General features: G+C 43.9%; 1 protein-coding gene across 2 annotated transcripts in view; it reads left to right on the top strand.

Moving 5' to 3' along the window:
* Nucleotides 1–25,727, top strand: part of LOC121540427 (phosphatidylinositol 3-kinase regulatory subunit gamma) — a 337,642-nt gene that overhangs the window by 131,053 nt on the left and 180,862 nt on the right. For both annotated transcript variants that reach the window (XM_041849289.2, XM_041849288.2), the window contains exon 5: nucleotides 17,792–17,923. In XM_041849289.2, coding sequence (XP_041705223.2) covers nucleotides 17,792–17,923 — 132 coding nt within the window. The remainder of the gene's footprint in view (nucleotides 1–17,791; nucleotides 17,924–25,727) is intronic.

The raw sequence follows: 25,727 nt of genomic DNA, 5'->3' as shown, positions 1-25,727 counted from the left end.
GGAGGAGTAAATACAATGGAGACTTTAGCACTGGAAGGCCACTCAACTCGACTGTGTCCGTGATAGTCTGGATAGTCCATATGTAGATGCTCTACAGTTGGTCATACTATCAACAAACAATCTATTGATAAGCAACTGCTTGCTTAGGTTTAGAATAAGGATTAGGGTAAGGCTTAACGTTAGGGCTAGGGTTAGGGTTAGTAGATAGTTAGTTGAAGAGTTAATAGGGCTGTTATGGTTATCGTATTACCGCCACACCGGCAGTCATGAGTCATAACTGCCTGATATCCGGCACTCTATTGTCCCTCTAATCACTCTGACATCAATGCAAATGTATCGGAAATCAAATCAAACACTTAATGAGAGCCCATCAGCTCATGTTGCGCACATTTCTATAGGCTATGCAATTGCGTGAGAAAACAGAGTTTTGATGACCTCTATTAATAAAAAGAGGAGGATCCCATCAGCTTTCTATAGGCTAGGCCTACTATATTTATTTCTCAACTTTCCTAATATTAAGCACATTGCTTTGCTTTACAACAGGAATATAGCCTACCTGGCTGGCATGAAAATTAACCATGGAAAAAGCATCCTCCTGTGATGATTTGATGTTGAAGGAGTCAGGCGCAGGAGGGTAAATCACAGAATAACAGGCTTAATTCCGCAACCACAGAGTTACACAGTAACGCGTCAAAACATTCCAGTGTGCAAAACAGGCGCGCTGGAAAATACAAGGCACACGGGAAAATCTCCCGGCGATACAAAATACACGGAGCTCCACTGAGCTTCTCTCTCCTCCACAATAAAAAATCACACACAAAGACAAGGGGGCAGAGGGAACACTTATAAAGTCACTGATGAGGGGATATGAACCAGGTGTGTGTAATAAACAATACAAAACAAATGGAATGATGAGATGAGGAGCGGCAGTGGCTAGAAGGCCGGTGACGACGAACGCCGAAGCCTGCCCGGACAAGGAGAGGTGGCAGCTTCAGAGGAAGTCGTGACACCTCCATTCGCTATTTAAGTGCGTAGATTACACAACTGTCCCTGAGTATGTTTGGAATATTTATTTCTCGCACAGAATGACAACTTTTGTACTATCAGGGATAGTAGATTGACACAGGCTAGTGCTTTTGGTGTTCGTTAGGACTACTCATCTTGTTGGCTGACGAAAAGTCAATGTGGACAGTTCTTCTAACATTTTCAATATGTGCCTCAGAATTCGATAAGAGGGATGCGCTCAGTTGTGTCTGGCTTCACTTGTAGCCTACCTCGGAGCTGAGATGCCTGTGAGAAGGACCCGATCACATGACGGGCATTGGCTAATAAGAATTGAGATATCTGAGAGAGCCATGTGAGTGAGAGGTGCTTCGGAGCACGGCTGCCGGGAAAAGGGAATTATAATTATTATATTCAGCCCATGGGCACACCGGCCACAATAGGCATGGATTATTTAGGGGGCATTACAGCCACACAAGGGGGATGCCGCTGGGAGATTCAAGGCCTGGTGAGAATATGATCAAGTGCTTGTCAAATTGTGAATAAGAGACTGATGAAGTGTGTGCAGCTTGCATAAGAAACAAAGCAGAGCTCATACCTTTCATGCAACTTTTTTTTCAAATCATTGTTAGAGTCGCATCATGCAGCCTTAGAATGTATTAAAAATCAAAACATATAGCCCAACATTTGTATCACAACTAAAGTTGCCTAAATAACTCTAAATTAAGCGTATAGGAGGACCTGTTTCTTTGTTAACCGCTCAACACAGAATAACCGCATGTGGGCACTCCCTCGGAAACCTTTTGGAGGAAATATCCTTTCTATTTTATTAAGCTATGTTCAGTTGTATTCTTCATAATATAAAATAATGCCACGGGATTCTGAGCAAATCTTGTCTGCTAAATGAACTAGTGTAGCCCACAGCCGTATGGCATAGCCAGATCAGGGCCTAACATAAGGACAACTCAGAGTATGCTATTCTGTTCTTCTGAAATAGACTACATTTTCTTCATATTATGTTTCTTTAGACATGTCTAAAATCAATAATGGATTTATTCTGATGGTGTAGGGTCTATTAAATTGATTTATTAGACTTTTTTTAATGTAGACATTCCAAAGGTCTGCATCAGTGGCTTGAAGGCTATGCGTGGAAGCCAGGAGATGCTAAACGTGTTTATGTTAATTAACAGTCAATTACCGTGAGACTGGCAGTTATTTGCTTGACAATCACTAGCTGACAAAATGTAATGACCGCCACAGCCCTAAGTGTTACTAACCCGGTTATCCAGCCTGCTGGGTTTTCATTCATTGGCTGGACAAAGGAGTCGGGAAAGAACAAAGGGCGAGGGGTATGCTTCATGATCAACATCTCTTGGTGTGACTGTTGTAATGTAGAAATCAGTTGTGGCTGGTGGCACTTTAAATGGGGAGGAATGGCTCATAGTAATGGCTGGAATGGAAAAAATGGAATGGTCTCAAACACATCAAACACCTGGTTTCCATGGTTTCCATGGGTTTGATATCATTCCATTTATTCCATTTAATTCATTATTATGAGCCGTCCTCCCCTCACCAGCCTTTTTTTTCTTCGGGAGGACGGGACTGTGGGAGGGACGGTTTTCAGGGTGGGTCTAGGATGGTTGGGTGGCGGCGGGTGGCCTGGCGGTTGAGAGCGCTGGTTCGGGTGGGGGATCTGTCGATGTGCCCTTGAGCGGGACCATGGTTGCTCTTGTGAGTCTCGCTGGATGGGAGCGTCTGCTGGATGACTAAAATGTAATGTAAATGTTGAGTGGCTTTACTGCAGGTGGATTGTATGTTTTACAATTATATACATATTAAATTAAAATAATAAAGCAAACCTGAATAATGTTCTTCCGAAGTTCCATCAACACATCTGCTGTCTTATGTGAGGCTAATTAACGCTCGACCATTGCTATTCCACCTTCCTGGACAGATACAACAGCCCTCTCTCGTAAGTGTGTGTGTGTGTGGTGTGTGTTGTCTGTCTGTCTGCCTGTCTGTCTGTCTGTCTGTCTGTGTCTGTGTCTGTGTGGTGTCATCTCCCCCCCCCCCAGTGTAGATAAACCCAGAGTGATTAGCCTGCCATTTAGCCTGCCGTGTAAATGGTAAAGCCCCATCCATGACACAGGTTTTTCGTTTTAGGGCACTCCACACCACAGCGTCACCCTTCATCCCTCCCTCCTCCTCCTCCGTTTGGCCTCATTCATCAATCGATGTTTGGGGCTCCTGTCTTTGGATGGGTACACTGCCACCCCATGCCAGCTCCAACCCCTGGACGTTGTACCATAGTTCCAGTTCTCCTGCATCATCTTTCTGCCATCCAGTTCGTGGGCTAGGCTGTGTGTGTGTGTGTGTGTGTGTGTGTGTGTGTGTGTGTGTGTGTGTGTGTGTGCATTCATGTCGGTGTATGTGTATAGCCTAAATGCCATCTGTAATGCAGATTTAAACAGCATGAAATGACCAGCTGGATAGCCCATCGCACGGCTGGCTTCCTGCGACCTTTACGTTTGCGGGTCAGGGTCAGGGTGAGGGCTCTGGGTCCTGGTCGGTCAGTCTCATTTAAATAGAACACAATCCAACCACCTTAACCTTTACAGCTGTCTGAGTCTCTCAAGTCACCAGGGGTCACATAGGGTTCACTAGAGGTCACACAGCTAATCCTGTCACAAGGTTGGGAGATCATTCAAGATTGACTTCGAAATTGGACGTCTATCCATGAGGCAACAGTGAGCTCTATTACCATCAAGTAGTCTTGGGTTTTGCTAGGGCGTTGTGGACGGCGATGGGTGTAATCCCATGACTCAGGATCAGAAAGTTGCGTGTTTGATCCCAGTTGTGGACGCATGTTATATATTTTTTGTTTTAACCCAACCCAAACCTTAACCCTTACCTTAACCATTCGGAATGAGTGCCTAAACTTAACCCTTAACTTCGAAATGTGAAGTTTGGAGAACGTGGATGAACGTCTAATTCCGCAGTGAGACTGTGAGAGCGTGTACTGTCATGTGACCCTGCAAGAAAAACCTCTCGCCCTCTCACCCGTGTAACCTTTCCCTCCCTTGGCTCGCCTGATTATCACTTGCATGTAGTAGACACAAACATTCACACAAACACACATATATATATACACACACACACACACACCACCTTCCCCCAACCCAGTGTCATCAGGAGCTGGTGACTAGCGAGGTTATCGTCAAGGCTTTGTTTTAAGAATGGTCCTGGATAACAGTGCATATCAAATCAAATCAAATTTTTATTTGTCACATGTGCCGAAAACAACACGTGTAGACTTTACCGTGAAATGCTTACATACAAGCCCTTAACCAACAACACAGTTTTAAGGAAATAGAGTTAAGAAAATGTGTACTAAATAAACAAATTAAAAAGGTAACACAATAGAATAACAATGATAAGGCTATATACATCAGGTACCGGTACCGAGTCAATGTGCAGGGGTACAGGTTAGTTGAGGTCATTTGTACATGTACAGTGCCTTGCAAAAGTATTCATCCCCCTTGGCGTTTTTCCTATTTTGTTGCATTACAATCTGTAATTTAAATGGATTTTTATTTGGAGTTCATGTAATGGACATACACAAAATAGTCCAAATTGGTGAAGTGAAAAAAAAAAAAAAAAAAACTTGTTTCAAACAAAATCTAAATAATAAATAATGGAAAAGTGGTGCGTGCATATGTATTCACCCCCTTTGCTATGAAGCCCCTAAGTAAGATCTGGTACAACCAATTACCTTCAGAAGTCACATAATTAGTTAAATAAAGTCCACCTGTGTGCAATCGAAGTGTCACATGATCTGTCACATGATCTCAGTATATATACACATGTTCTGAAAGGCCCCAGAGTCTGCAACACCACTAAACAAGGGGCACCAATAAGCAAGCGGCACCATGAAGACCAAGGAGCTCTCCAAACAAGTCAGAGACAAAGTTGTGGAGAAGTACAGATCAGGGTTGGGTTATAAAATAATATCCGACACTCTGAACATCCCACGGAGCACCATTGAATCCATTATAAAAAAATTGAAAGAATATGGCACCACAATAAACCTGCCAAGAGAGGGCCGCCCACCAAAACTCACGGACCAGGCAAGGAGGGCATTAATCAGAGAGGCATCAAAGAGACCAAAGATAACCCCGAAGGAGCTGCAAAGCTCCACAGCGGAGATTGGAGTATCTGTCCATAGGACCACTTTAAACCATACACTCCACAGAGCTGGGCTTTACGTAAGAGTGGCCAAAAAAAAGCCATTGCTTAAAAAAATAAATAAGCAAACACGTTTGGTGTTCGCCAAAAGGCATGTGGGAGACTCCCCAAACATATGGAAGAAGGTACTCTGGTCAGATGAGACTAAAATTGAGCTTCTTGGCCATCAAGGAAAACGCTATGTCTGGCGCAAACCCAACACCTCTCATCACCCGGAGAACACCATCCCTGGAGAACACCATGTTTTTCATCGGCAGGGACTGGGAAACTGGTAAGAATTGAAGGAATGATGGATGGTGCTAAATACAGGGAAATTATTGAGGGAAACCTGTTTCAGTCTTCCAGAGATTTGAGACTGGGACGGAGGTTCACCTTCCAGCAGGACAATGACCCTAAGCATACTGCTAAAGCAACACTTGAGTGGTTTAATGGGAAACATTTAAATGTCTTGGAATGGCCTAGTCAAAGCCCAGACCTCAATCCAATTGAGAATCTGTGGTATGACTTAAAGATTGCTGTACACCAACAGAACCCATCCAACTTGAAGGAGCTGGAGCAGTTTTACCTTGAAGAATGGGCAAAAATCCCAGTAGCTAGATGTGCCAAGCTTATAGAGACATACCCCAAGAGACTTGCAGCTGTAATTGCTGCAAAAGGTAGCTCTACAAAGTATTGACTTTGGGGGGGTGAATAGTTATGCACGCTCAAGTTTTCCGTTTTTTTGTCTTATTTGTTGTTTGTTTCACAATAAAACAAATATTTTGTATCTTCAAAGTGGTAAGCATGTTGTGTAAATCAAATCATACAAACCCCAAAAAAATTCCAGGTTGTAAGGCATCAAAATAGGAAAAATGCCAAGGGGGTGAATACTTTCGCAAGCCACTGTAGTTAGGGGTAAAGTGACAATGCATAGATAATAAACAGCAAGTAGCAGCAGTGTAAAAACAAAGGGGGTGGTGTCAATGCAAATAGTCCGGGTGGCCATTTGATTAATTGTTCAGCACTCTAATGGCTTGGGGGTAGAAGCTGTTAAGGAGCCTTTTGGACCTATACTTGGCGATCCGGTACCACTTGCCGTGCGGTAGCAAAGAGAACAGTCTATGAATTGGGTGACTGGAGTCACTATCACTATGAACTAAAGATGACTCAATAGTAGAGGGCAGATCCATATTGGGCTGGTGGCAGAAATGACAGTCGAACCGCCTGCTTAGTTTCACACTGCTTTCTATCTCACTCACTGCACAGCTTGGGCCAAGTCAGAGGAGAGTGTGTCGCTCGTGATCCTTCTTTCCCTAAACTCCACACGTGCGTATCTCTGACGGTCTTTCATCCTACAGGTGCTTGTTAAGGTCATTATCTGAAGCGTTAACGTTAGGTAGTTAGTAGCTACTGTACTCGAAATGTAGCTACCTGGATAGCTAATTAAACAATAGCTGGAACGACCTAGCTTTAATATTTGGAGACGCGTTCTCTCCGTTGGGACAGATGCGAACTGGCTGAATCGATTCAGTGGCTAGCTTTGCACTTGACTGGCTAACAGTAGCTACTAAGGGTAAGTTATAACCTACATTTTTAGTTTTGTTTTTACATACTGGTAACCAGAGTCGTTCAAGGGAATTCGGGACATGGGTGACTAGTTAACGTTAGCTTGGCTCTCTGTGTGTTCGTGCCGTGGGAGGAGGGGTTAGCTCGTTGGCAGAGAGCAATGACTAGCTAGTATGCTAACTATTCTAGCTAACTAACTGGCTGAATAAGTTGACGACGTACTCACTCAAACTGTCAAAACTAACCCTAAACTTTACACAACGTTAGACACGGACACGAATGATCTGCTTGGCGTGTTAACACACTGGTGGTTTGTTGTAACCGAGTATTGGTGCTAAACCGTGTTATTGGAGGCTGGCATGCTAGTTAGCTTTGGCGTCATAGGATTCGGTGCCCTGGACGGTTTCACGGAAGAATACTGTACCAAGTTGCTAGCTGAATAAACTAAGTTAGTCTATTCCTAGAAACATTGAACCGCTGTAGTTTACAACAATTATAATTTCTAAAGTGGAAGTTGGGAGAGTTATATTTGAGTGTTTCAGTGAAACCTAAGTGAGGGAGGCCCCGCTCTCTCGCGTTCCCAGATGTTTAGTTCATTTCATTCCGATCTCCTTTGCATTATTGTAGCCTTTTTCTGTAGCCTGTCAACTATGTGTCTGTCTATCCCTGTACTCTCCTCTCTGCACAGGCCATACAAACGCGTCACACCACGTGGCTGTTTGTCTATCTCCTCATTTGAATTCCATGCTGTCACAGTCACTAGCCCATTCAAGCTTAACATCCTTGTCATTTATCGCCCTCCAGGTTCCCCTGGAGAGTACATCAATGAGCTTGACGCCTTGATAAGTTCCTTTCCTGAGGATGGCTCACCCCTCACAGTTCTGGGTGACTTTAACCTCCCTACGTCTGCCTTTGACTCATTTCTCTTTGCCTCCTTCTTTCCACTCCTTTCATCTTTTGACCTCACCCTCTCACCGTCCCCCCCTACTCACAAGGCAGGCAATACGTTTGACCTCATCTTTACTAGAAGCTGTTCTTCTACTAATCTCACTGCAACTCCCCTCCAAGTCTCCGACCACTACTTTGTATCCTTTTCTCTCTCGATCTCCTCCAACACTACTCACTCTGCCCCTACTCAGATGGTAATGTGCCGTCGCAACCTTCGCTCTCTCTCTCCCGCTACTCTCTCCTCTTCCATCCTATCATCTCTTCCCTCTGCTGAGTTCTTCTCCCTCCGATCTCCTGATTCTGCCTCCTCAACCCTCCTCTCCTCCCTTTCTGCATCTTTTGACTCTCTATGTCCCCTATCCTCCCGGCTGGCTCGGTCCTCCCCTCCTGCTCCGTGGCTTGACGACTCATTGCGAGCTCACAGAAGAGGGCTCCGGGCAGCTGAGCGGAAATGGAGGAAAACTAGACTCCATGCGGACCTGTCATCTTTTCACTCCCTCCTCTCTACATTATCTTCCTCTGTTTCCGCTGCTAAAGCCACTTTCTACCACTCTACATTTCAAGCCTCTGCCTCTAACCCTAGGAAACTCTTTGCCACCTTCTCCTCCCTGCTGAATCCTCCTCCCCCTCCCCCTCCCTCCTCCCTCTCTGTGGATGACTTTGTCAACCATTTTGAAAAGAAGGTTGACGACATCCGATCCTCATTTATTAAGTCAAATGACACCGCGGGTCCTGCTCACACTGCCCTACACTATGCTTTGACTTCTTTCTCCCCTCTCTCTCCAGATGAAATCTTGCGACTTGTGATGGCCGGCTGCCCAACAACCTGCCCGCTTGACCCTATCCCCTCCTCTCTTCTCCAGACCATTTCCGGAGACCTTCTCCCTTACCTCACCTCGCTCATCAACTCATCCTTGACCGCTGGCCATGTCCCTTCCATCTTCAAGAGGGCGAGAGTTGCACCCCTCCTCAAAAAACCTACACTCGATCCCTCCGATGTCAACAACTACAGACCCATATCCCTTCTTTCTTTTCTCTTGAGCGTGCCATCTCTAGCCAACTCTCCTGCTATCTCTCTCAGAATGACCTTCATGATCCAAACCAGTCAGGTTTCAAGACTGGTCATTCAACTGAGACTGCTCTTCTCTGTGTCACGGAGGCTCTCCACACTGCTAAAGCTAACTCTCTCTTATCCTTCTAGACCTATCTGCTGCCTTTGATACTGTGAAAGGCAGTACCTCTCCACCCTCTCCGAGTTGGGCATCTCCGGCGCTGCTCACTCTTGGATTGCGTCCTACCTGACAGGTCGCTCCTACCAGGTGGCGTGGCGAGAATCTGTCTCCGCACCACGTGCTCTCACCACTGGTGTCCCCCAGGGCTCAGTTATAGGCCCTCACCTATTCTCTCTATACACCAAGTCACTTGGCTCTGCAATATCCTCACATGGTCTCTCCTATCATTGCTACGCAGACGACACACAATTAATTTTCTCCTTTCCCCCTTCTGATAACCAGGTGGCGAATCGCATCTCTGCATGTCTGGCAGACATATCAGTGTGGATGACGGATCACCACCTCAAGCTGAACCTCGGCAAGATGGAGCTGCTCTTCCTCCCGGGGAAGGACTGCCCGCTCCATGATCTTGCCATCACGGTTGACAACTCCATTGTGTCCTCCTCCCAGAGTGCAAAGAACCTTGGCGTGACCCTGGACAACACCCTGTCGTTCTCCGCTAACATCAAAGTGGTGATCCGATCCTGCAGGTTCCTGCTCTACAACATTCGCAGAGTACGACCCTACCTTACACAGAAAGCGGCACAGGTCCTAATCCAGGCACTTGTCATCTCCCGTCTGGAATACTGCAACTCGCTGTTGGCTGGGCTCCCTGCCTGTGCCATTAAACTCCTACAACTTATACAGAACACCGCAGCCCGTCTGGTGTTCGACCTTCCCAAGTTCTCTCATGTCACCCCGCTCCTCCGCACACTCCACTGGCTTCCAGTTGAGGCTCGCATCTACTACAAGACCATTATGCTTGCCTACGGAGCTGTGAGGGGAACGGCACCTCCTTACCTTCAGGCTCTGATCAGACCCTACACCCAAACGAGGGCACTACGTTCATCTACCTCTGGCCTGCTAGCTCCCCTACCTCTACGAAAGCACAGTTCCCGCTCAGCCCAGTCAAAGCTATTTGCTGCTCTGGCACCCCAATGTTGGACCAAGCTCCCCCACGACGCCAGGACAGCGGAGTCACTGACCACCTTCCGGAGACGCTTGAAACCCTACCTCTTTAAGGAATACCTGGAATAGTATAAAGTAATCATTCTACCCCCCCCCCCCCCATAAAAAAGTGGTTGTCCCACTGGCTATCATAAGTTGAATGCACCAATTTGTAAGTCGCTCTGGATAATAGCGTCTGCTAAATGATGTAAATGTAAATTATTCAATCGTCATGGCGCGTGTGTACGGTGTGTGTGTGTGTGTTTTGTGTGTTGGGTGTGTGAGGAGGAGAGTCAAGCCTGATTGATGAGCTATTAGAGTGTGTTAGCGATGGGGAGGCTGAAAGCTGAGCATCGATATGAGGCCTGGAGAAATACCTGCTTGGTATGGATTAGTTTGTTCAGAGGCAAGCAGACCTCCTTTGGGACGATGCTTAGAAAAATAACCCAAAATATGTCAATAGATGAGATGGACAGCTGGACCAATAATCAGAGACGTCTAGAAATAGTTGATCAATACTCATGGGGCTGTGTGTTTGTGTGTGTGTTTGTGGGTATGTGTGTGTGTGTGTGTGTGGGGGGGGGGTCTTTGTGTGTGTGTGTGTGTGTGTGTGTCTTCGTGTGGGTGTGTTTGAGGGTGTGTGTACAGTGAGGTAGTGGTCCTTGTTGAAATGTTTGCCAGTCAAACATGACCTATACAAAACACCTACAGTGGGGAAAATAAGTATTTAGTCAGCCACCAATTGTGCAAGTTCTCCCACTTAAAAAGATGAGAGAGGCCTGTAATTTTCATCATAGGTACACGTCAACTATGACAGACAAATTGAGAAGAAAAAAAAACAGAAAATCACATTGTAGGATTTTTAATGAATTTATTTGCAAATTATGGTGGAAAATAAGTATTTGGTCACCTACAAACAAGCAAGATTTCTGGCTCTCACAGACCTGTAACTTCTTCTTTAAGAGGCTCCTCTGTCCACTCGTTACCTGTATTAATGGAACCTGTTTGAACTTGTTATCAGTATGAAAGACACCTGTCCACAACCTCAAACAGTCACACTCCAAACTCCACTATGGCCAAGACCAAAGAGCTGTCAAAGGACACCAGAAACAAAATTGTAGACCTGCACCAGGCTGGGAAGACTGAATCTGCAATAGGTAAGCAGCTTGGTTTGAAGAAATCAACTGTGGGAGCAATTATTAGGAAATGGAAGACATACAAGACCACTGATAATCTCCCTCGATCTGGGGCTCCACGCAAGATCTCACCCCGTGGGGTCAAAATGATCACAAGAACGGTGAGCAAAAATCCCAGAACCACACGGGGAACCTAGTGAATGACCTGCAGAGAGCTGGGACCAAAGTAATAAAGCCTACCATCAGTAACACACTACGCCGCAAGGGACTCAAATCCTGCAGTGCCAGACATGTCCCCCTGCTTAAGCCAGTACATGTCCAGGCCCATCTGAAGTTTGCTAGAGTGCATTTGGATGATCCAGAAGAGGATTGGGAGAATGTCATATGGTCAGATGAAACCAAAATATAACTTTTTGGTAAAAACTCAACTCGTCGTGTTTGGAGGACAAAGAATGCTGAGTTGCATCCAAAGAACACCATACCTACTGTGAAGCATGGGGGTGGAAACATCATGCTTTGGGGCTGTTTTTCTGCAAAGGGACCAGGACGACTGATCCGTGTAAAGGAAAGAATGAATGGGGCCATGTATCGTGAGATTTTGAGTGAAAACCTCCTTCCATCAGCAAGGGCATTGAAGATGAAACGTGGCTGGGTCTTTCAGCATGACAATGATCCCAAACACACCGCCCGGGCAACGAAGGAGTGGCTTCGTAAGAACCATTTCAAGGTCCTGGAGTGGCCTACCAGTCTCCAGATCTCAACCCCATAGAAAATCTTTGGAGGGAGTTGAAAGTCCGTGTTGCCCAGCGACAGCCCCAAAACATCACTGCCCTAGAGGAGATCTGCATGGAGGAATGGGCCAAAATACCAGCAACAGTGTGTGAAAACCTTGTGAAGACTTACAGAAAACGCTTGACCTGTGTCATTGCCAACAAAGAGTATATAACAAAGTATTGAGAAACTTTTGTTATTGACCAAATACTTATTTTCCACCATAATTTGCAAATAAATTCATTAAAAATCCTACAATGTGATTTACTGGATTTTTTGATAAAATTTACAGGCCTCTCTCATCTCTTTAAGTGGGAGAACTTGCACAATTGGTGGCTGACTAAATACTTTTTCCCCCACTGTAGCTTATCTGTCTTCTACAGAATGTATTGGGGGATTTGAAGGTAGAAGGCTGTGTGTGTTGGAAATGGATAGTGATGATGACGATGATGATGATGATGCACACTAGTAGTACTGAGGTCAATGTCATTTCAATTCCACTCAACTCTGGGATTGGATTAGGAATGAAAAACAGGCCATAATTATTGGCACCCTTGATAAAGATGAACAAAACTGACTGTATAAAATAAATAATACCAGTACTGAGCTGTATTGTATGCTCAAATGTTTATTTTTTTTACGTTATTATTTTATACTAATACAATGGCTCAGAAAAATTGATTTTGTTTAACAAGTATATTATTTATTATTTATTTTATACAGTCTTTCTTCTCATCTTTATCAAGGATAACAATAATTATGGACCCCACTGTATATAGGCCAATGAAATTGACCCCAAATTCTGACACGCACACCCCAACCAAGAATAGAAAAGAGACTAATCTGTTCTCTCTCTCTCCCTCTTTCGCACGCACGCAAACACACAGCCTCACCCCCACCCTCCTCCCAACTCCCTCTGTTACACAGACAACCTGAATAGAAGACCAAAATTCTGTCTGCCTGAAGTTTACCTCATCCATCCAGGGCCAGGGGGATCAGGCCCTGTCAGTGTCCCACGACGGTCACACTTGACCTGGGTGGAGTTGGCCTGGTGTGCCCCTGCCCTGCTGAAGTGTTGGGCCATTGAATTAGCAGCGCTGCGGAAGCTAATCCTTTCTGGAGGGGATTAAACAGCTGTTTCTCATTTGTGACGCCACATCTCCACTCTGTGAGAGCAGGCAGGCATTTGTAAAGAGGGTTGCGGAGAAGAGAAAGCACAGGAGGGAGATGGGGGGGAATTGGAAGAGAGTGAGAGAGGAGAGTGGAGAAGGGATAGCCTTCACACTAGGATTCACTTGGATTCTTCAGGCCCAATGGAGCAGAGAGTACGTGGTAGCCAGAGAGAGAGAGAGAAAGAATGAGACAAAAACAAAGGGATGTAGTGAGATCTAAAGGAAGAGAGAAATTCAGGGAATGCGAAAGGCAGAGAATGGTCCAGGCCCTCAGTGCTCGATTTCCGGCTGCAGTCAAACACACGCAAATTTGCAATTTCGAACTGTTAAAGCCGGCGCTCTTGTATTTTCAATCCCAGGATTGGTCATTTACCTGTTTTATATGAGCTCGCTTGCACTGATGTGGGTGGCAATATCTGAGGTGTGTCCTTAAAAATGTGCACCAAAGTGCCAATTTCAGTATGCACTGGTGGGAATATTTAAGACCAACCGAAAGCTGTTCTTAGCGGTAGCATGGTTGGTTATGGCATGGATTTTGACAGCGGAAGTGCAGCCTATCCAGCCTTGACGCACAGTGCCAATATACACATGGAACAAGAGATATGTGCTTTTTGTCCCTATAAACCTCGTATTTAGAAACATAAAAAATAAAAATAAAAATCCCATTTCGTTTCATTTGATTCAAAACCAATCATAGCCTCCCCTCCTCTTAATGAAGGCAGTTTTTTGTCATACCCAGTGCATTAGCCAAGTAGTCAAGATTATCGATAAAGGGTTTGGCTCGTGAGACCGCGTTGAAGTAAATCTTAATCACCAAAGCTTTATTAAAATATCAAGTTTGGCAGCAACAGAACAGTGAGCAGACATCCCCTTTTTATCTATGTAGGCAATTACATTATTTTAGCCAGCTCCTGTTATTCTTTTGGATGTGTGTAAAAAAAACTCCATGTAGGCTATACAGTGGCTTGCGAAATTATTCACCCCCCTTGGCATTTTTCCTATTTTGTTGCCTTACAACCTGGAATTAAAATTGATTTTTTTGGGGTTTGTATCATTTGATTTACACAACATGCCTACCACTTTGAAGATGCAAAATAAAAAAATTTGTGAAACAAACAACAAATAAGACCAAAAAAAAAGAAAACTTGAGCGTGCATAACTATTCACCACCCCAAAGTCAATACTTTGTAGAACCACCTTTTGCAGCAATTACAGCTGCAAGTCTCTTGGGGTATGTCTCTATACGCTTGGCACATCTAGCCACTGGGATTTTTGCCCATTCTTCAAGGTAAAACTGCTCCAGCTCCTTCAAGTTGGATGGGTTCCGCTGGTGTACAGCAATCTTTAAGTCATACCACATATTTTCAATTGGATTGAGGTCTGGGCTTTGACTAGGCCATTCCAATACATTTAAATGTTTCCCCTTAAACCACTCAAGTGTTGCTTTAGCAGTATGCTTAGGGTCATTGTCCTGCTGGAAGGTGAACCTCCGTCCCAGTCTCAATACTCTGGAAGACTGAAACTGGTTTCCCTCAAGAATTTCCCTGTATTTAGCGCCATCCATCATTCCTTCAATTATTTAGCACCATCCATCATTCCAGTTTCCCAGTCCCTGCCAATGAAAAACATCTTGGGGTGATGAGAGGTGTTGGGTTTGCGCTAGACATAGCCAAGAAGCTCCATTTTAGTCTCATCTGACCAGAGTACATTCTTCCATATGTTTGGGGAGTCTCCCACATGCTTTTTGGCGAACACGAAACGTGTTTGCTTATTTATTTTTTCAAGCAATGGCTTTTTTCTGGCTACTCTTCCGTAAAGCCCAGCTCTGTGGAGTGTACGGCTTAAAGTGGACCTATGGACAGATACTCCAATCTCCGCTGTGGAGCTTTGCAGCTCCTTCAGGGTTATATTTGGTCTGTTTGTTGCCTCTCTGATTAATGCCATCCTTGCCTGGTCCATGAGTTTTGGTGGGCGGCCTTCTCTTGGCAGGTTTGTTGTGGTGCCATATTCTTTAAAAAAAATTATAATGGATTTAATGGTGCTCCGTGGGATGTTCAAAGTTTCTGATATTTTGTTTATAACCCAACCCTGATCTGTCCTTCCCCACAACTTTGTCCCTGACCTGTTTGGAGAGCTTCTTGGTCTTCATGGTGCCGCTTGCTTGGTGGTGCCCCTTGCTTAGTGGTGTTGCAGACTCTGGGGCCTTTCATAATAGGTGTATATATACTGAGATCATGACAGATCATGTAACACTTAGATTGCACACAGGTGGACTTTATTTAACTAATTATGTGACTTCTGAAGGTAATTGGTTGCACCAGATCTTATTTAGGGGCTTCATAGCAAAGGGGGTGAATACATATGCACCCACCAATTTTCCGTTATTTATTTTTTAGAATTTTTTGAACAATTTTACTTCACCAATTTGGACTATTTTGTGTATGTCCATTACTTGAACTCCAAATAAAAATCCATTTAAATTACAGGTTGTAATGCAACAAAATAGGAAAAATGCCAAGGGGGGTGAATACTTTTGCAAGGCACTGTATGCCCATCATAGAATGAGAGATGAGATAATCTGATGACACTCCTATTTAGAAACATTTCAGTTATTTTCCTGTAACAATTCCGTTTCGTTTGAATAAAAAACAAACCCTTATAGTAGGCTACCCTTACCCTACTATAACAAAATCTGGTTCATTAGCAATGTGTCTTGTGTCTGGTCTTTCTTATCATGGCCATGCATTAGCCAAGGAGCCTATCCATAAAAGGTTTCTAAATGGTCTACTCGTGAAGCTTTTACCCAACATACTTTTGCATTATTCACAATTCACGTAGGCCTACCTGCAATGCATACTCCATTCGGCTTGTATCTATCCCCCTTTCCAAACAGTGCCTCTTGTCCGGTTACCGAAGATGTGCTCCTCAAAACATAGGCTATTCAATTATTTCAGTTCTGTAACACCATATCAACGGTAGGCCTAGGCTATATCTTGCTTATTGAATATGTGCCTCACACATACAATACAATTTACAGTATTTTTGTTGTTGTTGAGAAGTGCGATGTGCAAAGGCCTATATTCGTTGAAGCCAATTACTACAATGTTGACTGTCAACACTCCAAACATAGTGAGCAAACACTGGATGTAAAAATGTTTTACTGTTGCTATCACTCGTTACTGTAGCCTATGCTATTTAATAAACTGTAGTATCAATCCACAATGGATGAGTTGATGATAATGCAAAGACCGTCAGAACATAACACACACATGCAGTATTAAGCCATTGAACACCTTGATTGGCCAGTGAGTGGCCAAGCCCTCGTCACACCTACAACCCAGCCCTTTCACACTACCACCAACTATTGCGTTCATAATAATGGCTGTGAAATTAGCTAAAATATTTCTGACACACCCCCGGACCTATAGCGCTACCACCAGCCCTTAGATTTACCATTGGTTTGTTAAAATAGAGCCCTCAAAGAGATAGCAGCAAAGATAGAGAAGGAGGGAGAGATAGCAGAACAAGAGTTAGGGAGTGAGAGGGAATTGATGTGGGGATTTCTTGGTCACAATCCCCTGTAGTCTGACTGGGCAGCAGTGGTGTAATGATGCTGGCTGAGGTCCCTGGAACCTGTTCTTTAGCTGTGATTAAACTTGGAGACACTGCCTTGAGAGGGCTGTCCTCATCCAATCCTCAATCCTCATCCTATCCTCATCCTGTCCTCTTCCTGTCCTCATACTGTCCTCACTCCTCATCCTGTCCTCATCCTGTCCTCTTCCTGTCCTCATCCTGTCCTCACTCCTCATCCTGTCCTCATCCTGTCCTCTTCCTCATAGTAGAGCCACTACTGTCAGCCATGAGAGGGCTGTCCTCATCCTCACAGAGAGTTACTACTGTCAGTCAAACACAGTCAACCCCAGCATAGAAAAACAGTCAACCCCAGCACAGGCTGACTGTCACTAGCGTGTGCCATGAAACATACATTACTATTGTTCCTCTGTCCTCTATGTCACTGAACACAGTGACAATTAATATAATGTCTTGCCCTCTGTGTGACTTTTCCACATGGAGGAGCAGGATCAGTGACTCCACAACACACCCACACACAAGCTGCAGGACTGTTCTCTAATTATCATATTGTGTTGGAAGGGGGTCAGAAAGAGTTCACAGTGATATAAATAGACCTCTGGTTTAGTGGACCTTCATGATTGAAAAGCTTATTTGACAATTAGTTATAGAGAAATCCATGCTTGTCCTACAGTGTGTCACAGCTTGTCCGCCCCTACTGCAATGAACATGATCACACACACACACACACACATAGACACACACACACACACACACACACACACACACACACACACAAACATTATCTCTGTGACTGTTTTGTCTACATCCTGCTAGTTTAGGACATTCTTTCTCTGTATGTAGTACATCTGGGAAGTTCTTTATCTGTTTCTAACTGATATGTTCCTGTTTCCCCAGAGCTAAATGACCCTGACATTCCTTTGACTCATTTCGTTACAGCTCAGAATACCATCCAGTGTCAGGCTGCTGCTGTACCAACATGTCTGTCTGTCTCCACTAGTACAGCTGAAAGATGAGCTGCCAATGCCAGTCACATTTCATTTTTTTGTGTTCTCTTGTAAATTACATAGGATTGAAGAATTTGTGATTCTAAACACCAGTCTCTTTCTCGTACTCTCTTCCTCCCAACCCATTCCCCCTCCCCTCTCTCCCTCCCTCTCAGACCCAGTCTCAGTGGATGTGGACCAGTATGAAGTGGCAGTGTTGTCTGATACTCTGAGGGGTTTCCTCCAAGACCTGCCCTCCCCCATCATCCCAGCTGTGGTCTACAGTGAACTGGTCTACACCGCCCAAGGTACAGTAACAGGACACTCACAATGGTAATTATTAACTAACATCAAACATCACAGTCCTTAGTCAGCAAGGCCATATGGAATAGATACATTTTGCACAGACCTATTGCGGCTAGCCCATCACTGAGTTCTGCTGTCACTTGAAGTAAGGCTAAGCGATGAACAATTTTTAACCCGGGGTTAAAGGGATACTTCGGGATTTTGGCAATGAGGTCCTTCATCTACTTCCCCAAAGTTAGATGAACTTGTGGATTCCATTTGTATGTCTTTGTGTGCAGTATGAAGGAAGTTAGAGGTAGTTTCGTGAGCCAACGCTAACTAGCATTAGCACAATGACTGGCAGTCTATGGGTATACTAGCAGATGCTAGCAGATACCCATAGACTTCCAGTCCTTATGCTAACGCTAGTTAGAAACTGCGCTAGAGACATAACAATGGTATCCAGAAGTTCATCTGACTCTGGGGAAGTAGATAAATGCCCTCATTGCCAAAATCCCGAAGTATCCCTTTAACACTAGAACCGCCTGGCCTTTCTGTCTATAAGTACCCGCTAGAGAACGTTGCCTGGCGTCCCTTTTAGCATATGCATCAGATGCCTATCAACCCACAAGGTGCAGTAAACATAAGCACCAATGCTTGATAAATAGTGCATAAACTATTATAAAGGATTACTTGTATGAAGAAATATTTGTGGAAATATATACATAGTAGTTCTACAAAGTCCTTGAAAAAATGTAGGCCTATAGTCTATTTTCATTTCCCTTACAATAAAAAAATGTTGTGTAATCCATTTGATCAACTTTATTTGTAAATTCGATTAGTAATAGACTTATAGTAATGAATAAAGTCCAGTTACAGCTTCTTTTGACAAAGTAGAAATGAAAAAGATGATAACAATAATATAACCAGCCAGGTGCGCAGGTGAAATGATTTGCTGTATTCCTAAACAAAAGCACCAGTGCATGATCAATTGTAAAGGATGAATTGCATGAATAAATAGTATATTTTAATTTTAATTGTATTATGTTACTAGTTTTTGCTTAGTAGCCAGAGCAATGCTTCCGCACGGACAGCACGGATATTCTTGGAAAAAGTGCAATTTGGAAATAGAGCTGCACCTCTTGAATTATGAGAGTTATTTGACAAAGGTAAGTGTAATAGAAACTGCAGAATATGCTCTGATACTATATAGAAATCAAAATGTTTTACCTCCATGTGACTCTGTCTCCCGAGTGGCGCAGTGGTCTAAGGTGGCGCAGTGCTAGCTGTGCCACTAGAGATCCTGGTTCGAATCCAGGCTCTGTCATAGCCGGCCGCGACCGGGAGACCCATGGGGCGGCGCACAATTGGCCCAGCGTCGTCCAGGGTAGGGGAGGGAATGGCCGGCAGGGGATGTAGCTCAGTTGGTAGAGCATGGCGTTTGCAACGCCAGGGTTGTGGGTTCGATAAAATAATGTATGCGCTAACTGTAAGTCGCTCTGGATAAGAGCGTCTGCTAAATGACAAAAATGAAGGAAGATTTGATAAAGTGATGATCCTTTCCCTGCATCTGTAAATGTAAATTACAAGACGCGCCCATCTCTTCATGTACAATTTGACAACTGATAGGCCTAATATTGTCACTCTATATTGTCAATTTAATCTTGTCTATAGGCTAACTCTTATTATGTGTGAAATTAGTTTAGGTATAATTTAGGTGTAGTTTCGATGGGCCAGCTGTGCAGGCTGACTGGCATCATTTGTTTCCCGCTCATCAAATTGGATAGAGTCAAGGATATGTTTTGCATTATTCTAAAGGCTAACTGCAACACATAGCATGTTTTCGTTTCCCTTACAATACATGTGATTAGTAATAGAGTTATAGTAAATAAAACAGACCCCTAACAGCTTTTTTTACAAAGTAAAACATAAAAGAGAAATGGTATCAACCCCCAACGCACGCGGTCAAATGATTTGCTGCTGATAAATATGCATAACACAAGATCATCATTACACTATTGTCTTTCTAAATTAAATCAACCTCTTCACCCTCCTTATCATTCAGTTAGGCCTAATTTAAATTCAATTGTGAAGTAATTATCACCCATTCATCCATTTGTCCTTCATTCAGTGTGGAGAGAGAGATACATTAGCACCTGTCTGGGTACCAACTTCCTACAACACATTGTCTTGGCGGGTTAAGTTAGGAATAGGTGAAAAGTCTAAATACTTTTCTGTTTGTGATTTCAAAATTCTGACAAATGAGGAGTGTAAAATACAAACATTTAGGAAAAGTCAGGGAAGGAGCAGGACATAGCTTTTTTCTTTGGCAGATATTTTGTATTTTCAAAATCAAATGTCAGTGGCCGTTGGCCTATGGCGGGCCTAGTGTTAAGGATAGGAACATACAGTGTGAAAAGCCATGTTAAATATAGTTGATCAGCTAAGATCATATCAACACCAGTCAAGATCCAGCCAACCCTCTACTGTATTACAGCTAGCTCGAGTACAGCTAGCTAGCTCCCAGGGTCATGGGTGGGCCACCCTGCTTTAACCTCTTGGACCAAAGGGCAGTACCAAGACGTCTTAGTATCTTCCTGTCAGTGTCAAACATCTCCTTTCTTCTAACCCCTTGATGTTTCACTTATAACAGCTGAGAGAGAGAGAGAGCGAGAGAAGGAGAAGTGTTCCCTCTCAGCTTGTGCAGAGGTACTGTAGCTGTAGCGCCTGATCTATTTTTCATGACCCTTTCCCTTGAACATAAGGAGAGTCATGCTTTCCGTGGGTGGTGTGTATGTGTGTGCGTGTGTGTGTGCACATGCGTGCGCATGTGTTCTGGGAACACCATAGGGCAGACGGCGGCAATGTCAACCCTGGGGGCGAGTTCACACCCACTCTCCCCTGACCTCCCCCAAAATTATCCAGCAACAGCAACAGCAGCAGCTTCAGTTTATTATGTAAGTGCTTGTCTCTCCCAGCTCTGACCCTGTTTCATCATACTCCCAACACTAGCTTCTCTCTTTTATTTATGGGAACATTTTAAGTCAGGATAAACCACTTGAAAATATGCATTGTGAAAAGACTAGGGATCTGTGAGGTTAAGCTCTTTGAAATTGAACTTCTTTCTGACTAGAGGGGTGTGTGTCACTTGTAAAATATTTATAAAGTGCTATTAGACATGATTTCACTCTAGCTCTGAGAGATAAACCGTCAAATGGATTTAAATAGTTAAATGGATCAGGATCATGTGCTGAAACATGCAATGGTACAATATGATATGATAGGTCATACAATGACAGCTCAGCGTTCAACACATTTACATTTACATTTTACATTTACGTCATTTAGCAGACGCTCTTATCCAGAGCGACTTACAAACCACAGTGCCCTCCAAGCTAATCACTAAGCTAAGGACCCTGGGACTGAACACCTCCCTCAGCAACTGGATCCTGGACTTCCTGACGGGCCGGCCCCAGGTGGTTAGGGTAGGCAACAACACATCCGCCGTGCTGACCCTCAACATGGAGGCCCCTCAGGGGTGCGTGCTTTGTCCCCTCCTGTACACCCTGTTCACCCACGACTGCGTGGCCGTGCACGACTCCAACACCATCATTAAGTTTGCCGACGACACGACGGTGGTAGGCCTGATCACCGACGACGATGAGACAGCCTACAGGGAGTGGGTCAGTGACCTGGCAGTGTGGTGCTAGGACTAGGGTTGTTGCGGTGACCATATTACCGCCACACCGGCAGTCATGATTCATGACCGCAGTAAAATTCCACGTGACCGTTGAGTCACGGTTATCTCCTCTTTTGCACTCTGGACATGCGTTGGTAGTACCCAACTCGCTAACGATCATCAGGTCGCTAATGACCTGGTACTCAGGGCTCCATTGTCCCTCTAACCACTCTGACATCAATGCAAATGCAATCGGAAATCACATCAAACACATCATCAAAACAGTATGTGCTTTTAAAACTCACCTCACTGTGATTGATCAATTTGAAGATAGACGTTCAACAACAGGTTGAAAGTGAGTGGAAAACATGGTCATTGTGGATGTTGTTTCAAAGCCTAACACAACACGATTAATTCAAAACGACCATATGCATATTAGAGTTTATGCATAAGCATAGGCCTATGAGCCCAAGCCTGAAGAAAAATCTCAATTAAAATAATGATTGTGCCGTTATACAATACATAGCCTACTACATATCACACACAGCAGAAAAACATAAAATAAACAGATTTAAGATGTCTTTGGTACGTAATTGGTCAAGCCTCTACTCCAAAATTAGAACATTCTAGTAATTGCCTTTGAGTGTGGACTGTATTATTATGCATACTGGATGGACTGGTTAGCTTATGCTATGCTCCAATCTTTCTATTCATGAGTCTGGGAGAGAACGTACAGGTCTAGTAAGCATGGAGGCCTGGAGATGCTAAACATGTTTATTGTAATTAACGGTTAATTACTGTGAGACTGGCAGACTTTTGCATGACAGTAACTGCCACAGCCCTAGCCAGGACAACAACTTCTCCCTCAACATTAACAAGACAAAGGAGCTGATCGTGGAGTACAGGAAATGGAGGGTCGAGCACGCCCCCATTCACATCGATGGGGCTGTAGTGGAGCGAGAGCTTCAACTTCCTCAGTGTCCACATCACTAAGGACCTATCATGGTCCAAACACACCAACACCTCTTCCCACTCAGGAGGCTGAAAAGATTTGGCTTGGGCCCTCAGATCCTCAAAAAGTTATACAGCTGCACAATTGAGAGCATCTTGACTGGCTGCATCACCGCTTGATATGGCAACTGCTTGGCATCCGACCGTAAGGCGCTACAGAGGGTAGTGCGTACATCCCAGTACATCACTGGGGCTGAGCTCCCTGCCATCCAGGACCTCTATACCAGGTGGTCTCAGGGGAAGGCCCTAAAAATTGTCAAAGATTCCAGCCATCCAAGTCATAGACTGTTCTCTCTGCTACCACACGGCAAGCGGTACCAGAGTGCCAAGTCGGGGACCAAAAGGCTCCTGAACAGCTTCTACCCCCAAGCCATAAGACTGCTGAACAGTTAATCAAATGGCTACCGTGACTATATGCATTGACCCCATTTTTATTTGTACTCTTGCATCGGCTCTAAGCACACTCACTGGACTCTACCAACACACTCACACATACTACACTGACACTCCTACACACACATACACACGCACACACACACACACACACACACACACACACACACACACACACACACTACATACATTCACACACACAAAACACACACACACACACACACACACATGCATATTTTAACATTTTAGTCATTTAGCAGACGCTCTTATCCAGAGCGACTTACAGTTAGTGAGTGCATACATTTTTCATACTGGTCCCCCGTGGGAAACGAACCCACAACCCATGCTCTACCAACTGAGCTACAGGGGACATTGACAGGGGATATTGACGCCACATACACACACACACACACACACACACACACACACACACACACACACACACACACACACACACACACACACACACACACATTTTCACACACGCTTCTGCTACTCTGTTTATTATGTATCCTGATTGACTAGTCACTTTTACCCCTACCTACATGTACATATTAGCTCAATTACCTCAACTACCTCATACCCCTGTACATTGACTCAGTACCGGTACTCCTTGTGAATAGTATCGTTATAGTTATATATATATATGCCATTATATATATGCCATTTAGCAGACGCTTTTATCCAAAGCGACTTACAGTTATTTTATTGTGTTACTATTTCCTTTAGTATTTTTTGCAAATTTTTCTTACTTTTTAACTCTGCATTGTTGGGAAAGGGCTCGTAAGTAAGCATTTCACGGTGAAGTCTACACCTGTTTTATTCGGCGCATGGGACAAATACAATTTGATTGATTTGACAGGTTAAGATAGTTTAAGCATCCAGTATGCAGTTGTCATTTGCTTGGGCAAACTGATGCCCTCTCAAATCATTTTTGTGGTCTAGTCTGCATATCACTCTCCAATATGTTATCAACCCCCTAGAGTCAATGTACGTGCCCTCGAGTAAATCTAATTACCATCATACAAAAATCCCCATAAAAATCTTTCAGATTAAGCTAGAGATATCTGTTCCAATCCACCGCATCCGCCAATTCCGCATCTGCGGTGAAAGGTGACAGATCTAGAGCGGTGTTTGTCAGACCATGAGCCATCCCAAAAATCGGTCTTCTCACAAAATCGGGCTACACACTAATATGACCCCTCCATGGAAAGGTGAGACTCTCACGAACAGTGCATGTCAATTGTTTTGCTCTAGGACGCCCTCAAGGCAAAAATAAGGGGTTAAATACATGTAAAAAAAAAAAAAAAAAAACATGTTTTCTGATCTTTCTTATATTTCTCAGATATAGGGCAGACACTTCAGAACAAACTTCCTTTAGATTTTTTTGTGGGACTATCTGTTGTTCCATATAGTGAATATGCTATTCAATGTGTTTGTATGGGCTAATAGCAGTAAGGCCAAAAATAATTTTTCATCAAATACTTTTTAAATATATTTATTTGATACTTCAAGGGGTCATAACATTCAAAATCAAAAAGCCAAATTATCCTTCGCACGACCTTCTTAAAACAATTCCATATAGCTTAGTACAACCCCCCCTGAGCACATACACTGAGTATACCAAACATTAGGAACACCTTCCTAATATTGAGTTGCGCCCTCCCCCCTTTTCCCTCAGAACAGCTTCAATTAATCTGGGTTTCGAAAAGCCTTCCACAGGGATGCTGGCTCGTGTTGACTCCAGTGCTTCCCACAGTTGTGTCAAGTTGGCTGGATGTCCTTTGGGTGGTGGACCATTCTTGACACACATGGGAGACTGTTGAGCATGAAAAACCCAGCTGTGTTGCAGTTCTTGACACAAATCGGTGCGCCTGTCACCTACTACCATACCCCGTTCAAAGTCACTTAAATATTTTGGCTTGCCCATTCACCCTCTGAATGGCACACATACACAATCCATGTCTCAATTGGCTGAAGGCTTAACAATCCTTCTTTAACCAGTATCCACCCCTTCATCTACACTGATTGAAGTGGATTTAACAAGTGACATCAATAAGGGATCATAGCTTTCACCTGGATTCACCTGGTCAGTCTATGTCAGGGATGTCAAACTCAATCAGTGAACGGGCCATTTTGAAAAAACACAACAAATTTGTGGGTCAGACAGGGCTATTATATTTGTTTTTACATTTTTGTTTGCATACAACTGCGACCCAAACTGGCCATTGTTTTATTGAAAAAAATGTGGCCCTTTATAATGTCCACTTATGTACAGCCGTGGTCAAACGTTTTGAGAATGACACAAATATTGGTCTTCACAAAGTTTGCTGCTTCAGTGTTATGATATATTTTTGTCAGATGTTACTATGGTATGCTGAAGTATAATTACAAGCATTCCATAAGTGTCAAAGGCTTTTATTGACAAATACATTACGTTTATGCAAAGGGCATATTTGCAGTGTTGACCCTTCTTTTTCAAGACCTCTGCAATCCGCCCTGGCATGCTGTCAATTAACTTCTGGGCCACATCCTGACTGATGGCAGCTCATTCTTGCATAATCAATGCTTGGAGTTTGTCAGAATTTGTGGGGTTTTGTTTGTCCACCCGCCTCTTGAGGATCAACCACAAGTTCTCAATGGGATTAAGGTCTGGGGAGTTTCCTGGCCATGGACCCAAAATGTCGATGTTTTGTTCCCTGAGCCACTTAGTTATCACTTTTGCCTTATGGCAAGGTGCTCCA

The sequence above is a fragment of the Coregonus clupeaformis genome, chromosome 26, assembly GCF_020615455.1.
Source record: "Coregonus clupeaformis isolate EN_2021a chromosome 26, ASM2061545v1, whole genome shotgun sequence".
NCBI lineage: Eukaryota > Metazoa > Chordata > Actinopteri > Salmoniformes > Salmonidae > Coregonus > Coregonus clupeaformis.
The sequence above is the reverse complement of the archived record's forward strand: the minus strand, read 5'-3'. Positions and strand labels throughout refer to the sequence as shown.